Source organism: Misgurnus anguillicaudatus, chromosome 9 (genome assembly GCF_027580225.2).
Source record: "Misgurnus anguillicaudatus chromosome 9, ASM2758022v2, whole genome shotgun sequence".
In the NCBI taxonomy this organism is placed as follows: Eukaryota; Metazoa; Chordata; class Actinopteri; order Cypriniformes; family Cobitidae; genus Misgurnus; species Misgurnus anguillicaudatus.
The window spans coordinates 28,776,625-28,798,206 of NC_073345.2; the positions used below are offsets into that span (position 1 = coordinate 28,776,625).

At 36.0% G+C, this 21,582-nt stretch overlaps 1 protein-coding gene across 9 annotated transcripts in view; it reads left to right on the plus strand.

Moving 5' to 3' along the window:
• The window catches only part of nedd4l (NEDD4 like E3 ubiquitin protein ligase), a 121,984-nt gene that overhangs the window by 92,860 nt on the left and 7,542 nt on the right, over window positions 1–21,582 (plus strand). For 8 of the 9 annotated variants that reach the window (XM_073871455.1, XM_073871456.1, XM_073871457.1 and 5 more), the window contains 12 exons: window positions 2,666–2,743; window positions 5,178–5,232; window positions 12,446–12,504; window positions 12,863–12,928; window positions 13,222–13,451; window positions 15,486–15,607; window positions 15,707–15,777; window positions 19,277–19,370; window positions 19,470–19,545; window positions 19,721–19,781; window positions 19,926–19,985; window positions 20,348–20,455. In XM_073871455.1, the coding sequence (XP_073727556.1) occupies window positions 2,666–2,743; window positions 5,178–5,232; window positions 12,446–12,504; window positions 12,863–12,928; window positions 13,222–13,451; window positions 15,486–15,607; window positions 15,707–15,777; window positions 19,277–19,370; window positions 19,470–19,545; window positions 19,721–19,781; window positions 19,926–19,985; window positions 20,348–20,455 (1,080 nt within the window). The remainder of the gene's footprint in view (window positions 1–2,665; window positions 2,744–5,177; window positions 5,233–12,445; window positions 12,505–12,862; window positions 12,929–13,221; window positions 13,452–15,485; window positions 15,608–15,706; window positions 15,778–19,276; window positions 19,371–19,469; window positions 19,546–19,720; window positions 19,782–19,925; window positions 19,986–20,347; window positions 20,456–21,582) is intronic. The other variant, XM_073871454.1, reaches the window with a different exon arrangement.

The following is a 21,582-nucleotide window of genomic DNA, read 5'->3' on the forward strand; positions in this document are numbered from 1 at the left end:
GGTTTACACAAGCACACAATATCTGTGCATGATAAAATGCACAGCGGATGAACAAAGAGTTTGTTAAAAAGTGAAGATAAAATCTACATCAACATTCATTCATCTTAGCAAAGCAGAACCAACATTGTCTTTTTAACATTTCAACTCCCTATTTACTCTTTCCCCCCCATTGACGAGTTATCTGTCAATCCGCAATACCGCTACACTGAAAAAAATTATTTTCAAGAAAAAAAAAACTTAGTATTTTTGTCTTGTTTTCAGTGAAAACGTATACAATTCTTAGATTAAAATGCTTTTTCTTGATGAGCCGAACAACCCGAGAAAATAAGTCTAGATTTTAGACCAAGAATATCAAATTTGATTGATTTTGTGCATAAAACAAGCAAAAAAATCTGCCAATGGGTTAAGCAAATTTTTCCTGAATTTTCCTTGTAATTAGTGTTTAAGAAAAATTTTCAAGATTTTTTTGCTTACCCCATTGGTAGATTTTTTTTGCTTGTTTTATGCACAAAATCACTTAAATTTGATATTTTTGGCTAAAAACTAGACTTATTTTCTTGGGTCGTTTTGCTCATTAAGAAAAAGCATCTTAATTTAAGAGTTTTTAGATATTTTTACTGAAAACAAGACAATTTTTCTTGAAAATCCTTTTTTGCAGTGTATTATCTTCCGCAACTTATAAAACCCGGAAGTAGTATCGCCAAGTAGGGCAAACCGCTAAATATCCGTGTAAGTTTTGAGGATCGCTCTGCATCTGATCTCTATCAAAAGTCCTTCACAAAAATATAATTATCTCAGCTTTTTGCTCAAAATTTGGTGTTTTTGAAGAAACCTACCCACATTAGAGAGATGATACACTGCAAAAAATGACTTTCTTACTTAGTATTTGTGTCTTGTTTTCAGTATAAATATCTAAAAATTCTTAATTAAGATGCATTCTTGATGAGCAAAATGACCTAGGAAAATAAGTCTAGTTTTTAGACAAAAAATATACAATTTAAGTGAATTTGTGCTTAAAACAAGCAAAAAATCTGCCAATGGAATAAGAAATTTTTTCTTGAATTAAGTGTTTATGAAAATTAAACTTATTTCAAGAACATTTTTCTTATTCCATTGGCAGATTTTTTGGCATTAATTTACTTACATTTTATATTTATTGTCTAAAAACTAGACTTATTTTCCTAGGTCATTTTGCTCTTTAAGAAAATACATCTTAATTTAAGAATTTTTAGGTATTTTACTGAAAACAAAAATACTACACTGCAAAAAATGACTTTCTCACTTAGTATTTTTGTCTTGTTTTCAGTTAAAATATCAAAAACTTCTTAAATTAAGATGCTTTTTCTTGATGAGCAAAATGTAAATAAGTAAATAAGTCTAGTTTTAAGACAAATAATATACAATTTAAGTGAAATTGTCCTTAAAACAAGCTAAATTATCTGCCAATGGGGTGAGAAAAAAAAAGTGAAATAAGATTTATTTTTTCTTTAACACTTAATTCAAGTAAAATTTTCTCACCCCATTGGCAGTTATTTTTGCTCGTTTTAGCACAAATTCACTTAAATTGTATATTTTTCGTCTAAAAACTAGACTTATTTTCTTAGGTCATTTTGCTCATCAAGAAAAATACATCTTGATTTAAGAATTTTTATATATTTCTTCTGAAAACAAGACAAAAATACTAAGTAAGAAAGTCATTTTTTGCAGTGTAGGCAAGAAGTATTTTTTTGCAAAGAGAACTAATGAAGGTAGGATGAAGGTCTGTTCTTTCATTCAATATATTGTATGTTTATATATTTAAAGAAGAGCACTTTCTGGGAGGCATTCAACTTTTATCATGAAAAATGCTGGTGAGGAAAGAGTTAAAGCAACTCAACCAGGCTTTTTTCCCCTTATTATTGAATTGGACTTTAACCTTTGTAACTTTGAAGACATTTTTTATGGTCAAACAGCAGCATTACACACTAAATACAGGTGAAAATGTGATAAAGCATAACATGACCCCCTTTAAGCTGGAGAGAAGCCCCGTGTGATATATTTTGTACACTTGGACCCCTTGCGACACCTGGCGTCTAACTGAGGTACAGCAGTTTGTATCCAGTGCCCTGTTTTTCCCCAACATAGATCCACATTTGACACAGAAAGAACGTTGATGCTGCTTTGGGTTTATTTTTAATATGTTTAAAATTTTTATTACAAAACATTATTTAGGCAGATGATTGTGTAACTGGATACTATCTACCCATGTAGTGAGGTCAAACCTTATTCCCTTTGGGGACACCGCAACACTGAAACCAGTTTTTACTCACTTTAAAGCAAATTTTTAAACGGATGATCAACCCAGCTTGGGAGTCGGGCATGCTAATCTCTCTAATTACTAATTATCGCCGGTACAATTGCAAGTAAAATGTTATTTAAAAATGGTATCTCATGTTTATATAAAGTATTATCTTCCTATAGAGATGTAAAACAAACACAATTGTTCCCATTTTCCTTCACTATTGGTTGCAGCATTGCTTTTTGGCAGTAGTCAGTGAAAGCAATTTACTGATAAAGCCTTCTGGGAAAATCTGAGCTTTTGTAAGTCAACCTCTCTCTCTCGCTCGCTCTCTTGTCTCTCTTTTTATCTCTCTCTCTCTTTCTCGCTCTCTCTCTGCCTTTTCAGGAAGATCCACGTTTAAAGTATCCCGTTCACATGAGGACAAAAGCATCTTTAGACCCTGGCGACCTCGGCCCACTTCCTGTGAGTATAAAAGCGGACACTGGAGCCATATTTCCCATAAATCCATGCTCTTTCAGCGGCTTAGTACCCTCGTCTTATATACGACCTTGTGTTGAGGCACATTGATGCACAATTGTGAATGAGATCAACATCTATATCACACTAACATAAGGTGTCTGACTACTGAAAAGACAAACAGCTGCAACTGATGACACAAAACAAAGTAATATTTTTTTGTGTGTGTATGCATTGTTTAGTTTATTGCTTTTTGGTGTCTTTATTTAAATTTGGGTTGATGATGCAATATGGGTCTTGCATTATTAAATAATATTTATTAATGCAAGACCCATATTGCATCATCAACCATTATTTTCATCTAGGAGAGACTCTTAAATAGCACCGTTCGGTTCACAAGTTTTCAGTATGTGCCAGGTACCACCCAGCAAATGGGGCTCATCCAATTTTCATCTTTTTTTTCCATATATTTATCCAAAATTATAAATGTGCACATGCATGTAAATTAAGAATGTATGCAAATTTCTAAAACTTATTAACCCTACTAACCTTCATTTCCTGATTCATTTAATTTTGCTTTTTCTTAAGAATATCGTTTTTTTTCTCTTGGTTTCCTGAGAGTATTTTTAAAGCTTTACATTCATGTCATTCATGATTTAAATGACCTCCTTTAACACAGCATTACAGTAGTGCTGTCTAAGCTGCTGGTGTGTGTGATTTCTTTCTGGTCTTTCGGTGGCGTGGGGAAACATGCTGTGATCTGGGCTTGTTGCAGGATCTTCCAGAGGAGGTCGGTCCTCTCGCAGCCTGCGTGATTACCTGCCTGCCCACCAGCCTGTTTGACCTTTGACCTCTCCATCCCACTTATCATCACTGGCATGAATGGCTGTCCCTCGTTTTCCTTTGTACTTTCCTATATTTTTGGGGTTCTCTTTGTCAGTCTTTTCATCTCTTTCTCTTTTTTATTTCTTTGTTGGTGTTAAGTTTTTTTCATTTTTTATATGGCTCAACGGTGACCACCTACTTTTTTGTAGTCTTAGGGGGTGTGCACACCAAAGCTTTTAAACGCATCTGAAAACGGCTGGATGATGCCGAATGCCAGATGTTTTTTCAGCTGAGCGCCAGATTTCTTTAGTTGAGCGCTTTGGTAGCTGTGATACTTCTGCTTTGTTTATCGTTTGTCGTTGTACGATGCGCCGGTTGGTTGCTGTGGTAATGTCCCACCCGTCCTTCACTGTGATTGGACGGCCGTGTGAGAAATGAGCTTTTCACCCAAAGTAGAATCTTTTGCCGCTCAGCGATGAGCGTGGAAAAACCGCCGAGCGCTGGTTTTCAGCGTGGAAGTAAACCACTAGCTGCTGGCTTTTTTTTGAAAAACGGCAAACTTCCATTGGAAAAAATTAAATACAAATGCCGACCACGGGCGTAAAAGCTTTGGTGTGCACGCCCCCTTAGTTTGCAAAATTCTTAAAAAAAAGTTACAAACCTTGACCTAAACCAGCCAGCTTTGAGATCTTTTTTGTTTTTGTATTTTTAAATGATTGAGAAAAAAAATCAATGTACAACCATGCATTTTTTTATTTTTATTTAGTAATAAACTTCAAACGTTTACTTTTAACATCGTTTTTGTTACTTGCTAGACAGTTACAGGTAAAGGTGGTGTTTTGGGGAGGGACATTATTATTTTAGTTTTTTTTTTTTTTTTGCTTAAATCATTTTTTCTGTTTTATTTTTTATTGTTGGGTGAATTCAGGAACATTTTGTCATTTAAAAAATTAAATGCAAAGTTGTCTGAAATGCCCTGAATTGACCCGATACTGCATTTTTCTTTGCATGTATCCTTTTCTGGTTGCGTTGATCATTTGGTTTCCATCTTTTTCTTTCAATCGCCACCCTTGCTGCACAGCGTTTGTCCTGTGCTTCGTTTAACTGTATGCCAGTTTAGTTGATACCCGTATGTGCCTGTCTCGAGCGATGGCTTGGCCTCTCAGTTGTGAGCGACGGTGTCGTCTCTTTTCCAGATCCCCTGTGTGGGTCGTGAATAAAGCTTCCCTTGATGTTGTTGTTTATGAACTGTTTGGATGTCTATCCCTGGCTGTGGTTTGTCAGGCCTGAGAATTGCTTGTGATGTTGGTATCAACGTGGCTTTGGGGGTCTTGGGGTCTCCTATTTCAAGGGGCGTAGGTTGCAGTACATGTTTGTGAAAGTGAGTGTATGAAAAAATGACAGGCCTGCTCTCTTCTGCATGCCAGGTGGAACCCTGTTGTGGAACATCCACCACACCGAACTGAGGAATCTTCATATGTTTATGTTCTTTCCTCTCGTCCTCATGTTTTTCGTTACAGTTTTTATGTTGTTGTATTATTGTATGCTTTTTTATGTGTGCCTGTCTGGTGGTTTCTTCAGGTATTAATCTTCTCTTCTTTCTTTGAATCTACAGCCAGGTTGGGAAGAGCGAGTGCATGCTGATGGGAGGACCTTCTACATTGACCACAGTAAGGACACTCTCTTAATGTTATACAAATATCACGTCAGGATTGTAATGTCTGTAGCTCAGCTGGTAGAGCTATGCATTTGCAGCTTTGGGAACACACATACTGATAAAAAGTACACCTTTGGACAAAGCCATTTTGGATGAAAATCTCTCCCAAATTCATTAATTTAATGATATTTGACTGACAAGACAAATTAGCTTTTCTGTAGAGCAAAGCACTAGCACTGCCAAAGGCATCGGTTCAATTGCAGGGAATGGACATAAAGTACTGTGCAAAAGTCTTAGGCCACCATGCCAGAATAAGATTTGTTGTTTTTGCAATGTTATAGTGATCATATATATATTGTTTCTCAGTCTCTTTAATAGAATGCATCCAGAAAATACAGGAAATGTGTATGTATTAAAAACTGTATGCAAATGTAAACTGATGTGTCAAGTTTTTAGGATAAACTCCCCTTCCACTTGAGCAATAGCAGGAAACTGCAGGATCTCTTAAACCTAAATATAATTAAATCATAATTTCTCATTTTAAAGAAATTAGTCTTTTTACTTCATTCTGCTCAAAAATGCTCAAGATGTGTTTTGGTGATTCTCACGAAAACTTGGTTTTAAAAATGTCAAGCATGAAAATGTAAAAATTGCTTAAATTGACTTTTTTCCCACCAGACATTGAAAAACAAAGTCTGAAGTAAATGGGAACATTAATTTAAAAACTTTTACTTATCATTTAACACTTTTTGTAACATAATTTAAAAAATTAGTCCTAAAAATATCATTACCGCAGCAGTCAGAAAACATCAAGACTGACATATTTTCAAAATGACATGACAAACCTGAAAGAACATAATTTGGAGATTCTGCACATGCATTTAAAATCAAAGTATAATGCTTCTATTAATTAAATTAACATTTAATAAGCATCTGTTGCGGTAATGATAGTCAAAATGTCGTGTAAGCATTCTGACAAGACAATATTTCAAATTAACTGTAAAAAAATGATCTTACCTGGTAGCCATCTTGAAGTAACTGGTCCATGTGCTTGGTCACTCAAAATCAAACTTTATTAAAATTCTGTATGTGTGCTTAAACTGTTCTCAAAAAGTGTTGTGGAGGATGAGAACATCAGGCATGGACACATCATTTTCCTAATTTTTCTTCATTATTATTATACATGAATATTCAGTAAATATTTTTTCTGTCATCTAAAGTAGTCTAGCGAAACATCCATTTATTTTTTTTCTTAATATTTTTGTGTTCATTTGATTAAATTACAACATAACGCATGTTCAAACACAGCCGGACACATTGCGGTAATGAGAATTTCAGCAGAAAATGAGATAAAATTTACAATTATAAATTCTTATGTTGAAATCACACATTGTGCAAGGTAGAACATAATATTGTGTTAATTCTGATGCTTTTTAATGTTACTATATTACACATTTTAAAGCTAAAATCATTAGTTCCGTGGTGTTTCAATGGTTTCGTGAGAATCACCCGTTTAGTGCCAAGAAAGGTCACACTAAACACTGATGATTAGGGCTGCAACTAACGATTATATTAATAATCGATTAATCTGTCTGTCGCTGTCGTCGCTCCATAGAGCATAGCGTGTCGTCTTTGTATGTTTACTTCTTTGCCAGCTAAAGGCCGGGTTATACCTTTTTTCCCCCGTCCGGCTCGCGCGCGCACGCGTCCGCAGCTTTCCAAGTATACTCCCCGCGGCCACACGCGGATGGTCGCGTTCGACACTATACGCAATACAAATGATTTCTTATTCAAATTATTAGTCTAACAGGCTGTCAGGGCAGCACTGATTTGGCGACATTTACAGTACATTAAAACATTAGGATAGGTGAAGAAAAGTATCTGATCCACCATTGCAAACACAGTTTAGAACAAACAACAAGACAACAAAGAACAGGAATAAAACAATATGGTAACAAACATACTCCACAGCTTTCTGTTCTTGGAAGAAATAAAAATTAAAGAAGAAAAACGATAGTGTGTGCGCAAATGCTGTCTATTTCCTTTGTATAATTGTTTGAAGTGGAGTGTCCTGTCTAAATATTTTCATGCGCATGCGCTGTTGTACGCAGACGTCCCTAGTATACTTTCGGCTTAACTTCCAGGTGACGCGCTTACGTTTGGGAGGAGTAAAACACTGACTTGTGGTTTTCCTCTCCCTTCGCTTTTTTTTTATCTTTTCTCCGCCCTGTTTATGAGGCGCCGAACTCTGCAGGCAACAGTGCGCGAGAGAGAGCGACGCTGCGTCCCAAACCGCATACTTCCATACTATATAGTAGGTGAAAAGCACTTCTTCTCGTAATCTTTGCCTAATATATAGTATGGAAGTAGGCGGTTTGGGACGCAGTTCACTCCGCTCCGTGCTTAACTGAAGTTTTTCTTTAAAAAAAAAAAAGAAATGTCTCTGCGTCACGCGACACAACGAATCGATTATGAAATTCGTTTGCCAGCTCTTTTAGTAATCGATTTTTAGCGATTTAATCGATTTGTTGTTGCAGCCCTACTGATGATGCCTAAAAAAACATTTAGTACTGAAAATTAAATGTTGTATTTTTTGTACATATTTCCTTTATTTTCTGTTTGTATCTTAATAAAATAGATTGAAAAATAAATATGGATGGACATTAAAACTTCTAAAACAACAAGTCTGGTGGTGATAGCCTAGGACTTTTGCACAGTACTGTATGTATAATTTAAATGTACTTACAGTCACTTTATACTGTACTAGTGTTCGAAATTGAGGGATTGCTGGGGTGGTCCCGGACCTCTATAAAGCACAAAAATATTAATTAGGGGGTCCTCTGTTTTTTTTTTTTAAATTAAAATAATACATGAATTTAAAATTTTTGTGCTGTGCTGCCACAAAGCAATACTGTCCATTATTTTCCCCAATTTCGCAATAAACTAGTCCAAAAGATTTCTGTCTGAAATAAATATAAACTCTCAAGTGTGCCTCATGCTGTTTTCTGGAGGAATTAACAGATTGTTAGATTTAGGATTGGGTTAGGGGCATTTAAAAAGTTATCTATTTTCTATATTTATTATTATTATTTTATACCACGGGTCTGTCGAATGCTGCATTCTGATTGGCTGAGAAATGTTCTATGGGTGTTGATTATTTTTCTGTAAACCGCACACCTAATTTTTCAAATGTCTTAAAAATAGGCACCAGAGCAATGTTTGTGGTAACCGTGGTATAAGCGGAATAATTGACTCCGGTCCTTTGAATTATTTGAAAATAATGCACACCTGCGGTGTAACGGCACTCCGCTTCGCGTCGTGCCGCATTACCACCTTGGTGTGCATTATTTTCTTATAATTCAATGGCCCGTCGTCAATTATTCCTTACATATTTATTAATATTATATACTATTTTCACACTAACTTGAGGGGTAAAAAATGGTACGGGGGTTTGAATTAAGGGTAATTTTTTTTTTTTTAACGTTGATACAAGACCAACAAAAAATGGCCGGGGGGCTTAGCTATGGGACCCACATAATCTTTGACATAATTCGAACACTGCTTTAAACTCATGGCAGATGCTTCTTTATAATTTTATTTTACAGAACTTTGGGATTACCTCAAACTCTTTGACAGGGACCTATACCTGTCAGAAAAAATGGTCAAATGATGGCCCCTAGCCATCACCGGGGTGGTACCCTTTTAAAAAAGTACCCCTTAACCACCTAAAGAGTTAACATTAGTACCTCAAAGGTACATACTTGTAAAAATGTATACATATGTGTAATTAAATGGTAGGTATTAGGATTGTTTTTAAAGGATACCCCAGTGACAGCCTTAGCATGTTCCAACAACATAATGCTGTAACAAACAAAATTTGATTTTAAAATAGATTTATCTTAATAAAATATCATATGTATACTATCAAGGTCTTGTTTCTGTAACTGTATTCTCCACTGAATGATCAATAGCTATTTAGATGTTCTGAGATCAGTTTTCTCATGCATCATCAAAGACAAATATGTCCTACACATCCATCCCTGCTGCTTTATAAAACACAGGTGCGTTCAGCTACAGCTGTATCTGCAGCAATCAATACACACCTGATGAGTGAGACAGCAGCACCTCACAAACACACTGTTGGTAAAATGTGTAATACTGCATGTTGATTTGGAGGAAAGCTAAATGTTACTTGCAGGGATAGGTTACAGATGACATGACATCTGCCATTGGGTAAGCATTAAGACTACCGCCCCCAAACTCATTTACATTTATGCATTTGGCAGATGCTTTTATCCAAAGCGACTTGCTGTGCATTCAAAGTATACATTTTATCAGTATGTGTGTTCCCTGAGATTGAAACCAATGACCTTTGTGCTGCAATGCAATTCTCTACCAGCTAAGCTATAGAAATTCCCACTATAGTTGAGCCAGTGCAGTCTGACAAAGTCATATTTTGTCACCCTTTTACAGTACACATACGTGTTTCTCTCAGCATATGCTGTAATAAATCATTTTGTATCTAACAAGTTTATATTTGTTAATATTAGTAAATCCGTAAGCTAACTTGAAGTAACAATAAGCAATACAGGTTTCATGCATTTATTAATCTTTGTTAATGCCAATACAATTATTCATGTAAAATTATTGTGCATTAACTAATGTTGAAACTTACTAATGTTGATCAACAGCATTTTACAGATTTCTCCATTTTATACACAAATAGTCTCACATTTTTCTTTATCAATCCCACCACCCACATAACGTATCAGTGATGCTGTAGTCACACTTAGATTGCCATATAAAGTCCACAATAAACCAAATAAATAAATAAAAATTAAAAAAAAAATTATATATTATAATAAATATATCATTCACACCCTTAAAGGTGACAGAGAATAAACAAAAAGTTTTTTTTTACCTTGTCTTAGTTGAATAATGGTAATCTACCCTCATTCATGAACATACAAAAAGTGCTAGACATTTGGAACATCTCCGTTTCATAGAAATTCCTCCTTTATAAATGTCCGCCAGAAAATGGGCTAATCTGAACAACGGATATATATTACGTAAAATGCATCTCAACCCCCCCCCACCCCACTCTCATTCAATTCCCTCCCCTTCAAAATAATTTGCATCATCCGGCCTCTCGCCTCCAACGGGAAGTAAATTGCAGCAGTGTACCCGAAGTTCAAGGAAAAATGTTGAGTCGCGTGGCGAGGTCTGCTCTTCTATCTGTAAAATTTTGGTCTATCCATGTTTTGAAGACGGTGAAGTTTACATAGTTTTAGTGGCAGCAAAGGCAGCCAATCAGCGTCAAGTGCTTGCATTTCACAATGAGGTTGCCAGTTAAGCTCTGAGGGATGCCAAATAGATGCAAAACCACACGTTTAAATAGACCTTTTGGGAGTCGACGTCACACTACGTCACGCGCGCAATGTGGTGGCAGAAAAACAGTGGAAATGAATGAGACACGAGTGTAACAAACAATATAACTCACTAGAAAATGTCTTGTTGTGCTGTTAAGTGTCAGAATAGGAATGCCAAAATAGATGACCTTCATTTTTATAGTATACCGTCGTTGAAGACACCATTTGAGAATAAACGTAGGTGTTTATGGTTGCAAAAAGCCCTCAACCGGACAGACAGGAGTGATGAAATCATCTGGAAATCTTTTAATAATTACAATAGAAAATAATTAGAGAAGATATTGTTCTGTCGAAGTCTGTTCCGTTGTCTCTTATAGCGTTTTTATCACGTTACATTTATAATTTATTTAGAAAGATTAAAGATTTGAATGAGTTCATAATATCAATAATAAAAAAAAAATTCTATTACTTCTTTTTACCTTCTATCTTAGCCTTTGTCTTCTTCCTGTTTGTTCTAAATTATGATGTTTACTAATAAATATATAAACACAGCGCGCACACACACCCGATGTAAAGTGTTAATAATATATAAATAGGCCTATACAAATTAATTTGTATGTAAACATAATAGTTTTAGAACAAACACGTAAGCTAAAAATTTAAGGAAGAAATTAAAAACAGGAAATGATGAAATATTTAATAAATGATATTATACAGAATACATGATAGTATAATAAGTACTTCAGCGATTCATACTGTAAAAATAATTGATAAAGAACAATACATATACATTACATACATGCACACAATTAGTAGCCAAGCCATTTAACTTTAAATTTATTTAAAAAATAAACGTAACTTGGTGAAAACATTATAAGAAACGTTACACTAAAGAGAAATATAGGGGAAACAGACTTCTACAGAACACCGGATGCTTAAAAATCACAGTTTAACGCTAAGACACTTCACACAGCTATTGCAGAGCTGTCACTTTCTGCCACCAGTTGGGCTCCGCCCACAAAAAACGTCATCTCTGTTTGCAAACATGCAAAAGGTCTGTATAGCTTTCTGAGAGAAGTTTTAAGGAAGCTTCTAAGGCATTACAGACCAAACCAAAATTTTGTTTTCTACATGTCACATCACAGAATAAGGATAAATACCCCGTTCAATCATTCGATGTCACCTTTAAGGTGGGTCACACACTGAACAAGAAGCGCTGCGTCGTGCCCATGAATCTAAAAACAAAACACATTATTTTCTATGAATGTACGCACACCGGCGGTGCCTGATGGCATCTGTTCGCTGTGACTCTGGAACGCATATTTTGCATCTTGAAGTAAACGCTAAGCTTGCGCACTTCTGGTGTGCGATACCTACAAGTTGTCCCACACGCGACGCGGCGCTTCTCCTACGGTGTGCAAGCCCCTTTAGGGGGTGTGGACACCAAGGCGTTTACGCCGGCGTATGTTTTCAATGGAATTGTAGTGCTTTTTAAAAAAAATGCAGCAGCTGGTGTTTTTCTTTTTTTCGTGCTGGGTGCCCACAAGCACCCACAGTCGGCATCCACTTGCCGTTTTCAGTCGCGTTTAAACGCTTTGGTGTACATGCCCCCTTTGTATAGCGTCTCACCACTAGGTCATTACTGCAACTTTTATTTTTAAAAATGTATTATTATATGTTTAAAATAACACGAACTAAGATTAATACATGCTGTAGAAGTATTGTTCATTGTTAGTTCATGTAAGCGAATGTGTGAATTAATGTTAAAAAAACAACCTTTTTTGTGAAGTGTTACCAAGTTCTGGTCTCAAATACCAGCAATGAAAGACATTACAAAATGACTGTCCTTCTTTGCAGACACCAAAAAGACGCAGTGGGAAGATCCTCGACTGCAGAGTCCTGCCATCACAGGGCCTGTAAGTGTCTTTTAATCTCTCTCATCATCTTCAGTTTATCTCTTTACTTAATCTTTTATGATATGTGTGCCTTTTGTTATAAACCAGCTGGTGGAAGACACATACAGTAGTGTTTGTCGCTGTTATGATGAAATACATGTCATAAATTGCCAAGAAATCAATAATGTTCCTTTTTATGCATAATATAAATTCTTATTTTTTTTATTTGTGGTAAAATATGAAGCAAGATGTTGACGTATTTTGTGTGATTCACACCAAAGCAAAATTAATTTTTCCAACCTGTTCCAACAATCTTTTTTGAGTGAGTAATGTAACACATCTAATGCCTTGTGCGATTATTTTGTGTCCCCTCTCCCAGGCCGTGCCGTATTCCAGAGAATTCAAGCAGAAGTACGACTACTTCCGAAAGAAGTTAAAGAAGCCGGTAAGTGTTTTCCCAGAAGTCTCTGTGAGCGCTTTCCTCTCGCATGCTGTATTCCTGGACGCACTAATTTATTCTGTGTGAAATCTTTGCCGAGAAGCGCAAACATTTTTTTTCAATCGGGTGTTAAATTGTTCTTCACACGACAGAAACGAAGCTGTGATTGTTTCAGGCAGGATACTGTAATGCAAAGTTGAAGTGTCGGCGTGAAGCTGATCAGTCCTGTTTGTTTCAGTTTTATGATGTAATCACCAAACTTTTGTTTGTAACTGGATGCTATATTTTCTATTCCACAGGCAGATATTCCTAACCGTTTTGAGATGAAGCTTCACAGAAATAACATCTTTGAAGAGTCGTACAGGCGCATCATGTCTCTGAAAAGACCGGACACGTTGAAGGCTCGTCTGTGGATTGAGTTTGAATCAGAGAAGGGTCTGGACTATGGAGGTGTGGCCAGAGAATGGTTCTTCCTGCTCTCCAAAGAGATGTTTAACCCTTATTATGGGCTATTCGAATACTCGGCCACGTAAGTTGCCTCACGTATTTGCGCTGTTTTGTGTTGTGATGATTTTAATTTATCATTGTTTAGCTGTGTGCAAGCCTGAGGTGGTGGTGTTTAATGTGTAATAATATTTCACTTCAGTAACAAATTACTGAGTCATTGTCTTTGTGTACCGTCTGTGTCTCACTTCCCTCTTTCCTTAAGGCCAAACTAGAAACTACAACGACCATTAAGGATATCTGTCTGTCTTTTTTCTTATCTATCTTCTCTATCATTGTGTTTGCTAGCTATCTTTGTGTCTGTTTATCATTTTCTTCTGTCTATTTGGCTGTCTGCCAGTTTGTTTTATAATTGTGCCAAATGAAAGTTTGCCAGTAACCATACAGGGACCCTCTGTTATCCTGTTAGATTTCCCCTTTATTGAAAATATGCTAATTTTCCACCATTTTTACCATTTTGGAATCCATTCAGCCAATCTCCGGGTTTGGCGGTACCACTTTTTAACATAGTTTAGCACAAGCCATTGAATCTGATTAGACCATTAGCATCGCGCAAAAAAATAACCAGAGTTTCAATATTTTTCCTATGTGAAACATGACTCATTTGTAGTTACATCGTGTACTAAGACCGACGGAAAATTAAAAGTTGCGATTTTCTAGTCAGATATGGCTAGGAACTATACTCTCATTATGGCGTAATAATCAAGGACTTTGCTGCCGTAACATGGCTGTAGGAGGCGCACTGATATTACACAGTGCCGAAAATAGTACCCCCCCTATTGAAAGTTACCAAGGGCACTATTTTCAGGTGCCATGTTACGGCAGCAAAGTCCTTGATTATTACACCAGAATAAGAGTATAGTTCCTAGCCATTTACTCACCTTCAGGTTGTTTCAAACTTGTATAAATGTCTTTGTCCTGATTAACACAAAGTAAGATATTTTGAAGAATGTTTGTAATCAAGCTGGTGATTCTCATGAAAACTTGGTTTTAAACATGTCAAGCATGAAAATGTAAAAAAAAAATTCCCACCAGACATTGAAAAACAAAGTCTGGAGTAAATGGGAACATTAATTTAAAAACTTTTACTTATCATTTAACACTTTTTGTAACATAATTAAAAAAATTAGTCCTAAAAAACCTCATTACCGCAACAGTCAGAAAACATCTGACATATTTTCAAAATGACATGACAAACCTGAAAGAACATAATTTGGAGATTCTGCACATGCATTTAAAATCAAAGTATGATGCTTCTATTAATTAAATTAACTTTAATAAGCATCTGTTGCGGTAATGATCATCAAAATGTCGTGTAAGCATTCTGACAAGACAATATTTCAAATTAACTGTAAAAAAAATGATCTTACCTGGTAGCCATCTTGAAGTAACTGGTCCATGTGCTTGATCACTTAAAATCAAACTTTATTAAAATTCTGTATGTGTGCTTAAACTGGACACATCATTTTCCTAATTTTTCTTCATTATTATTATACATGAATATTCAGTAAATATTTTTTCTGTCATCTAAAGTAGTCTAGCAAAACATCCATTTATTTTTTTTCTTAATATTTTTGTGTTAATTTGATTAAATTACAACATAACGCATGTTCAAACACAGCCGGACACATTGCGGTAATGAGAATTTCAGCAGAAAATGAGATAAAATTTACAATAATAAATTCTTATGTTGAAATCACATATTGTGCAAGGTAGAACACAGTATTGTGTTAATTCTGATGCTTTTTAATGTTACTATATTACACATTTTAAAGCTAAAATCATTAGTGCCGTGGTGTTTCAATGGTTTCGTGAGAATCACCCAAGCAGATCTGGGGCACCATTTACTTCTATTGTTTTTTTTAATGCCATTATTCAGGGCGAGAACTGGTTAATCTATATACAAGTTGATCCACACAGACTTCTATAGTAGGTAAAAAGTAATACTGTGGTAGTGAATGGTGGCCCAGATCTATTTGGTTTAATTTATTTGAAAACAAAGAGGGACTGTTATTGTAATTTTGTAATTTAATTTTTCTCTTCTTCTGTCTGTTTGTAGCGATAACTATACACTTCAGATCAATCCAAACTCTGGTCTTTGCAATGAGGATCACCTCTCATACTTTAAATTCATTGGACGGGTGGCTGGGATGGCCGTGTATCATGGCAAGCTATTGGATGGTGCGTAAGCCTGTTTTTATTGAATGACTTAATTTTTGTTTTATGCTTTGGATTTTTTTTTTACAGATAGAGGCTAAAATGTCATTGTTTGTGTTTTAGGTTTCTTCATTCGACCGTTCTACAAAATGATGCTGGGCAAGCAGATAACTCTGAATGATATGGAGTCAGTGGTACGTTTACACACACACATTGTTTCACTCATCGATTTCATATCATTTCAATCTTGAAGCTCACATAACACACTGCTTATCTTATGTTAATCTTGAGTAGGGGGGAGCGGGGCACAATATATAAATATATAAAAAAATATTTGAGTTTGATTAATTATATTTTTACACAAGCAACACACACATCTCTTCTACAAATGAACATTTGAAGTTTGTTTCTAGTACTTACCATTCTTGGACGATTACACCAAACTTGACAGAAGTGCAAACATTACAACTTACCCAACAGGTGGTGTTAATTGTAACAGGCAGGGGGTTAGTTGTAACACTTGCTAAAAATTAAGTTTGCAGGCAAATATTTCAATACTATTTTGTCTGTATACTTGAAGTGGATATTGTTTATATATCTGTCTATAATAGACAGGCATACACACTGCACTGATTCATCCAGCCCTCCTCCAACAACAGTTCAACTACAAATGGACACAAATGTCCAAATACGCGAGAAAAAGCAGCACAATTATGACAAAACATTTTATTTGATATGTGACCCAGTCTGTAATAATCATACTACAGTTTCAAAATCTAATTCTGAGATAATGAGCATTAAAGTCTGATTTTAGCCATTCATTTCATTATGATTTCAATCTTTGTTGTGACCTTATACAATCACTATTAAAGATAGGAACAAAACCAATTTGACACACGATTGTTTATAAGACAGGCACATTTATTTTGTTGGCAGCCAGCAATCATTCGCGTGTAGCCTATTTAAAACAACGGCAAGAGTTACGCTGACGTTAGCAGTTTTCATATTGTAAGTGCTGAGGGGTTAGTTATAACACAGCTTTACAATTAACCCCACTGGGTCAAAATATTTTCAAGCCCACCAAAAAAGTTGCTAAGAGCTGCAGACATATTTCAAAATTATATTTTAGTCAACAAGATACTGATTAATATGACATAGCATTGGATTTGGTATCTTACACACCCAACTTAGAAACCGAAAAAAAAACATATGATGAAAAAATGAAGAGTTTGGTTCCAAAACGCAATAAATCCATTTTGACAAATTTCGGTAAAAACGTGTTTTCTATACCAAGAACGTGACAAGATGAAAACCACTATTTTCTGTTACAAGCTTTCACATAGCATCTTTAGGTTATAAAAACATAAAAAATTCAAATCCATAACTTGATTTTCAAAGATTTATTATAAAAACCAATTATTTTTTCCACAAAATGCAATAAATCCATGACGTTTTTTTTTTCAAAATGCTATAAATCTATTCAATCAATGTATAAATGTGCATTCATCTTTGTCATGATATATTCATTTAGTTGAACAGTGATATACACTGATAAAAAATAAACATTAATGGCATTAACCAAAACACTTACTTTGTCATATTAAGATCACTGTCATTGCTGCGGTTATACTTGACGCCGTTGCTTAGCATTTTTCACAGCGATCAGCTGTAAAATGTTTTGGTCCTGCTCGATTTTCGTTGACTTTGAGTAAAATAATGTAAAGTTATTCATAAGATCCCCTGGGGTCAATGTGTTAGCATGAGAAACTTGATGCTGTCGGGAGATAAGCACCAGTCTCCCGAGTGCTTTGCGTAAATTATTAGATGTTGATGACAATCTTTCCCGTCACAGAAAACAACCACAGGTTTATCAATGCCATTAAAGTATTATATTGTTTTGTTTGTTGATCACGAAGTACAAAGTAGATGAGGAAAACTAGGACTCCGTGTACTCAGCGCGCCGCCATGTTTGTTTACATTGCGTGAATGGTCCGCTGTAATTTCTGGAATGGATTTATTGCGTTCTGTAAAAAAGGAGGAGTGGCGTTTATCGCATTTTGGGAAAAAGGGAGAAAAGATGACAGAATAACACGGTGGATATTGGATTTTGCATAAAATTAATTATTTACTTTTAAATACTGACATGATATAATACTGATTTTGCAGTAACTCATTTTTTTTCAAAGATGGCGTTTATCGCGTTTTGGAACCAAACTCTTCAAATTTACTTGCATGCCACCAAAACACTCATTCATCAATAACTCAAAAAAATCAAAAATCAAAACGCTGCTATCCTGGATAAACAAACTAAAGCCATTGTTTTCATAATGCTGGGTTTATTGGGAAGCTGAACAAACTTAAAGGGATAGTTCAGCCAAAAATGATATTAAACCACTGATTTGCTCACCCCCAGGCTGTCCGGGGTGCGTGTTTCCATCGTTTTTCAGACAGACACATTTTCGGATGTTTTGGAGAATGTTTTGGATCTTTCAGTTGATTGAATGTGAAGTTGCGGGGTCCACGACCTCCAAAAAAGTCCAAAAAAAGTGTGTCCATCCTTCACAAAATAAATCCAAACGGCTCCACGATGATAAACAAAGGTTTTCTGAGGGTAATCCGCGCGGTATTGTTGTAGAAATATTGCCGCCATCTTAGACTCCTCTGTATTCAGGAGAGAGTATTAGCGTAGTGTACGCACTTAGTGACGTATGACAATTTCGGAGGGCGGGGGCACAGAGCAGCAGCAGAGAAACCTCCGTAGGCTGCGTAAGCGCTCATCCTGAGTGCGGACGCGACTGGGATGGCGGCGCTACCGGAAGGTAGTTAATAAAGTTTTGAATGTGGATATTTCTGCAGCAACACCGCGCGGATTGCCCTCAGGGGACCTTTGCTTGTCATCCTGGAGCCGTTTGGATTTGTTTTGTGGGGGATGGACGCACTTTTTTTGGACTTGAGGGTCGTGGACCCCATAACTTCACATTTAATTAACTGAAAGATTTAAAACATTTTCTAAAATATCCAAAAATGTATTTGTCTGAAGAACGATGGACGTGTGCAACTCGGACAGCTTGGGGGTGGGTAAATCGTGAGTTTAATATCATTTTTGTCAGAACTATCCCTTTAACAAACAAAAACACACTTTGCTGTTGATGTTGATTTCATGTCAGCTCTTGGCTTGTGTGTGCATGCGATATTCCAATTAGAAACCCCTTAAATTCCAGCGTAGCATGGGAGGGACCCTGCATTATTTGATAGAAAACTTCATCAAATACAACAACTCAAAAACAAGCTTAACTTGTCACATATCTTTGGAAAGCTGAAATTCTGGTGATTCGAATGATGTAAGCCATTTTAAGATACAATCAACACAGCAGGTACAATTTGTGTCCTTTTTAGGCTTTCTTTTCAGGAATATAGGAATAAAGTGCCCATATAAGGACTTCCACTGTACGTCCTGCACTAAAATTGCTCATAAAAAAATAAAGCAAGATTGTTACATATGAATCTTTTACATATTCAAAAAAAAAACTTTTCGAAACTTATTTCGCAAATATTTAATATCATCATAGCATCATAAGCGTTGAAACGTAATTTGAGGGCACTAATTTTGTTATAATCTATATGTTACTCATATTTATTATTTTTTTTTTTTCATTCCTCTTTTTTGTGTTTGTGTGTGTGTACACACTGTAGGACAGTGAATACTACAACTCTCTGAAGTGGATTCTGGAAAATGACCCAACAGAACTGGACCTGCGGTTCTGCATTGATGAGGACAATTTTGGACAGATAACATACCATAATATTTCAAAATTAAAGCTGTAAATGGCATGTTTATCTTTCTGATTAAAGTTTAAAAGTCTTTTAAATGCAATTTTTTATTCTTAGACGTATCAGGTGGATTTGAAGCCAAGCGGTTCAGACATGGTTGTTACCAATGACAACAAAAAGGAGTACATAGAGTGAGTTACTGTAGTACCCTTTAGTTTTTTATGAAGCTACTCATTGGTAGATTTATGAATTTTAAGACATTAGTACTTTAGTATTTTGCTGCTTTGGAATAATGTGCAGAAAAGTAATAAATAAATAAGGGACTTAAGACAGAAAGTCCTAAGACTGTTTTTTTTTTTTGCACAGCTTGGTGATTCAGTGGCGGTTTGTGAACAGGGTTCAAAAGCAGATGAACGCCTTTTTGGAAGTAAGATCAAGTCCCACACACACAAATATGAATCTGTAGTTCAACGTATGGCCACTATGTGGCAGCAAACTGTAGCTTATCCCTGATTTATAACAACATGACCTGCGTGTAAATGTGTTAAAAAATTGTTTTTCTGTTTCACAGGGTTTTACCGAGCTCATTCCTATTGACTTGATAAAGATTTTTGATGAAAATGAACTGGAGGTAACATTTCACTTCCCACATATTGATAACTTAGTTCCCGCTGTTGTCATGGAGACTGCATCCTCCATGTCTAAGACTGTCATAGGCTTACATATATTTTTAATTTCTCCTTTGTGTTTTCACTGGGTTTTTGTTTGTTTAAATAATTTTTATGTTTATATTAAAATTATTGCATTAAACCTTCCTGTAGATGTGTTTATTGATAGTAAATTGATGTTGACATCTTGTGGCATTTCCATGTTTAATAAAGTCGGGATGTACAGTAAAGGTTGCTGAAATATGCCATGTATAAAAAAGTAACATTATTTTGTAGTCAGTTTTATTTTGTTTTATAAAATTTTGTTTATGTTTTCTGTCTTCAGCTGTTGATGTGTGGCCTGGGAGATGTGGATGTTAATGACTGGAGACAGCACACCATCTATAAGAACGGCTACTGTCCCAATCACCCTGTGATCCAGTGGTTCTGGAAGGTATGTACGGCCCTTTTTAATACAGAAATGATCCTTTCTCATATCTTTAGTCCATTTTGAGCTAAGCTAATAAAGCAAGGTTATGTCCTAGTAGATGCCCTGCAAGGACCAAGGAAGCCTTCAGATCAGCTACTGCAGCCCATTTGCTAAAACATTGCGTTAGTGGTGCAAAGGTTGTGGGTTTGATTCCCCGTGAACACACATACTGATCAAATGTATAGCTTAAATGCACGGATTAGTTGCTGTCTCTGCCAAATCTGTAATCACGAACACTTGAAGAAAATATTGTGTTTAGGATTATATTGTGTTTTTTAATATACCTTGTAAACTCTGTGTGTGCGTGTGTGACCTCATGTTATGTACACATCAGATAGTTACTGATCAAAGTTTGATTTGAGGCTCTTTAAATGTTTGCACTGATGAAAGAGTTAGAAAGAGCATCGGGAACGTCTTATCTGCATTCTGGAACCAGACTCAAACACACAAACTCAAATACATACAAATTTAACCTACAATACAGTACATAGTCCATAAGTAAATCTGTCACACAGATTAGAGCTGAGGCCTGGCAGTTTTGACACATCGAGTCACCACGCAAGTTCTAGCTTTGCTCGCAACACGTCCTGATCCTGTTTGATTCAGTTTAATTTAAGTGTATTTGTATAGTATTTTTCACAGTTTACACCAGCTAAGATTTGCGCAAAACTTTAGCATTATTTTCTAAATGTCGACAAAAAACTATTGCGAAATTACGTTTCCATTTACTGATGTTATGCGACTAAAACGTTATTTTGTTGTCTCGTGATAAGTCCATGGCCCTGTCGCAAATGGCGCACTTTATGTGGACTTTCGGTCTCGTGGCCTTAAATTGGGCATGCTCACTTAGTCTACGAGTCCGTAGGGTGTCCCATCTGTCATTTTTACGCTCCGAAGTGTGCTCAGCAGCGCCCCCTTTGCACCCTTGATGCGTTCTTCGGCGAAGCCCGAACTGCAGCAGGCTTCGAGCACTTTACCAACCCAGAAGTCCTTGCGAAAGAGCAATTAGACAACGGATGGGAGGAGTTCACACTGATGGGCACCTTCTGCCGTGACGCTTAAGTCTGTCCCAAATTACGACTCCGGTGCAC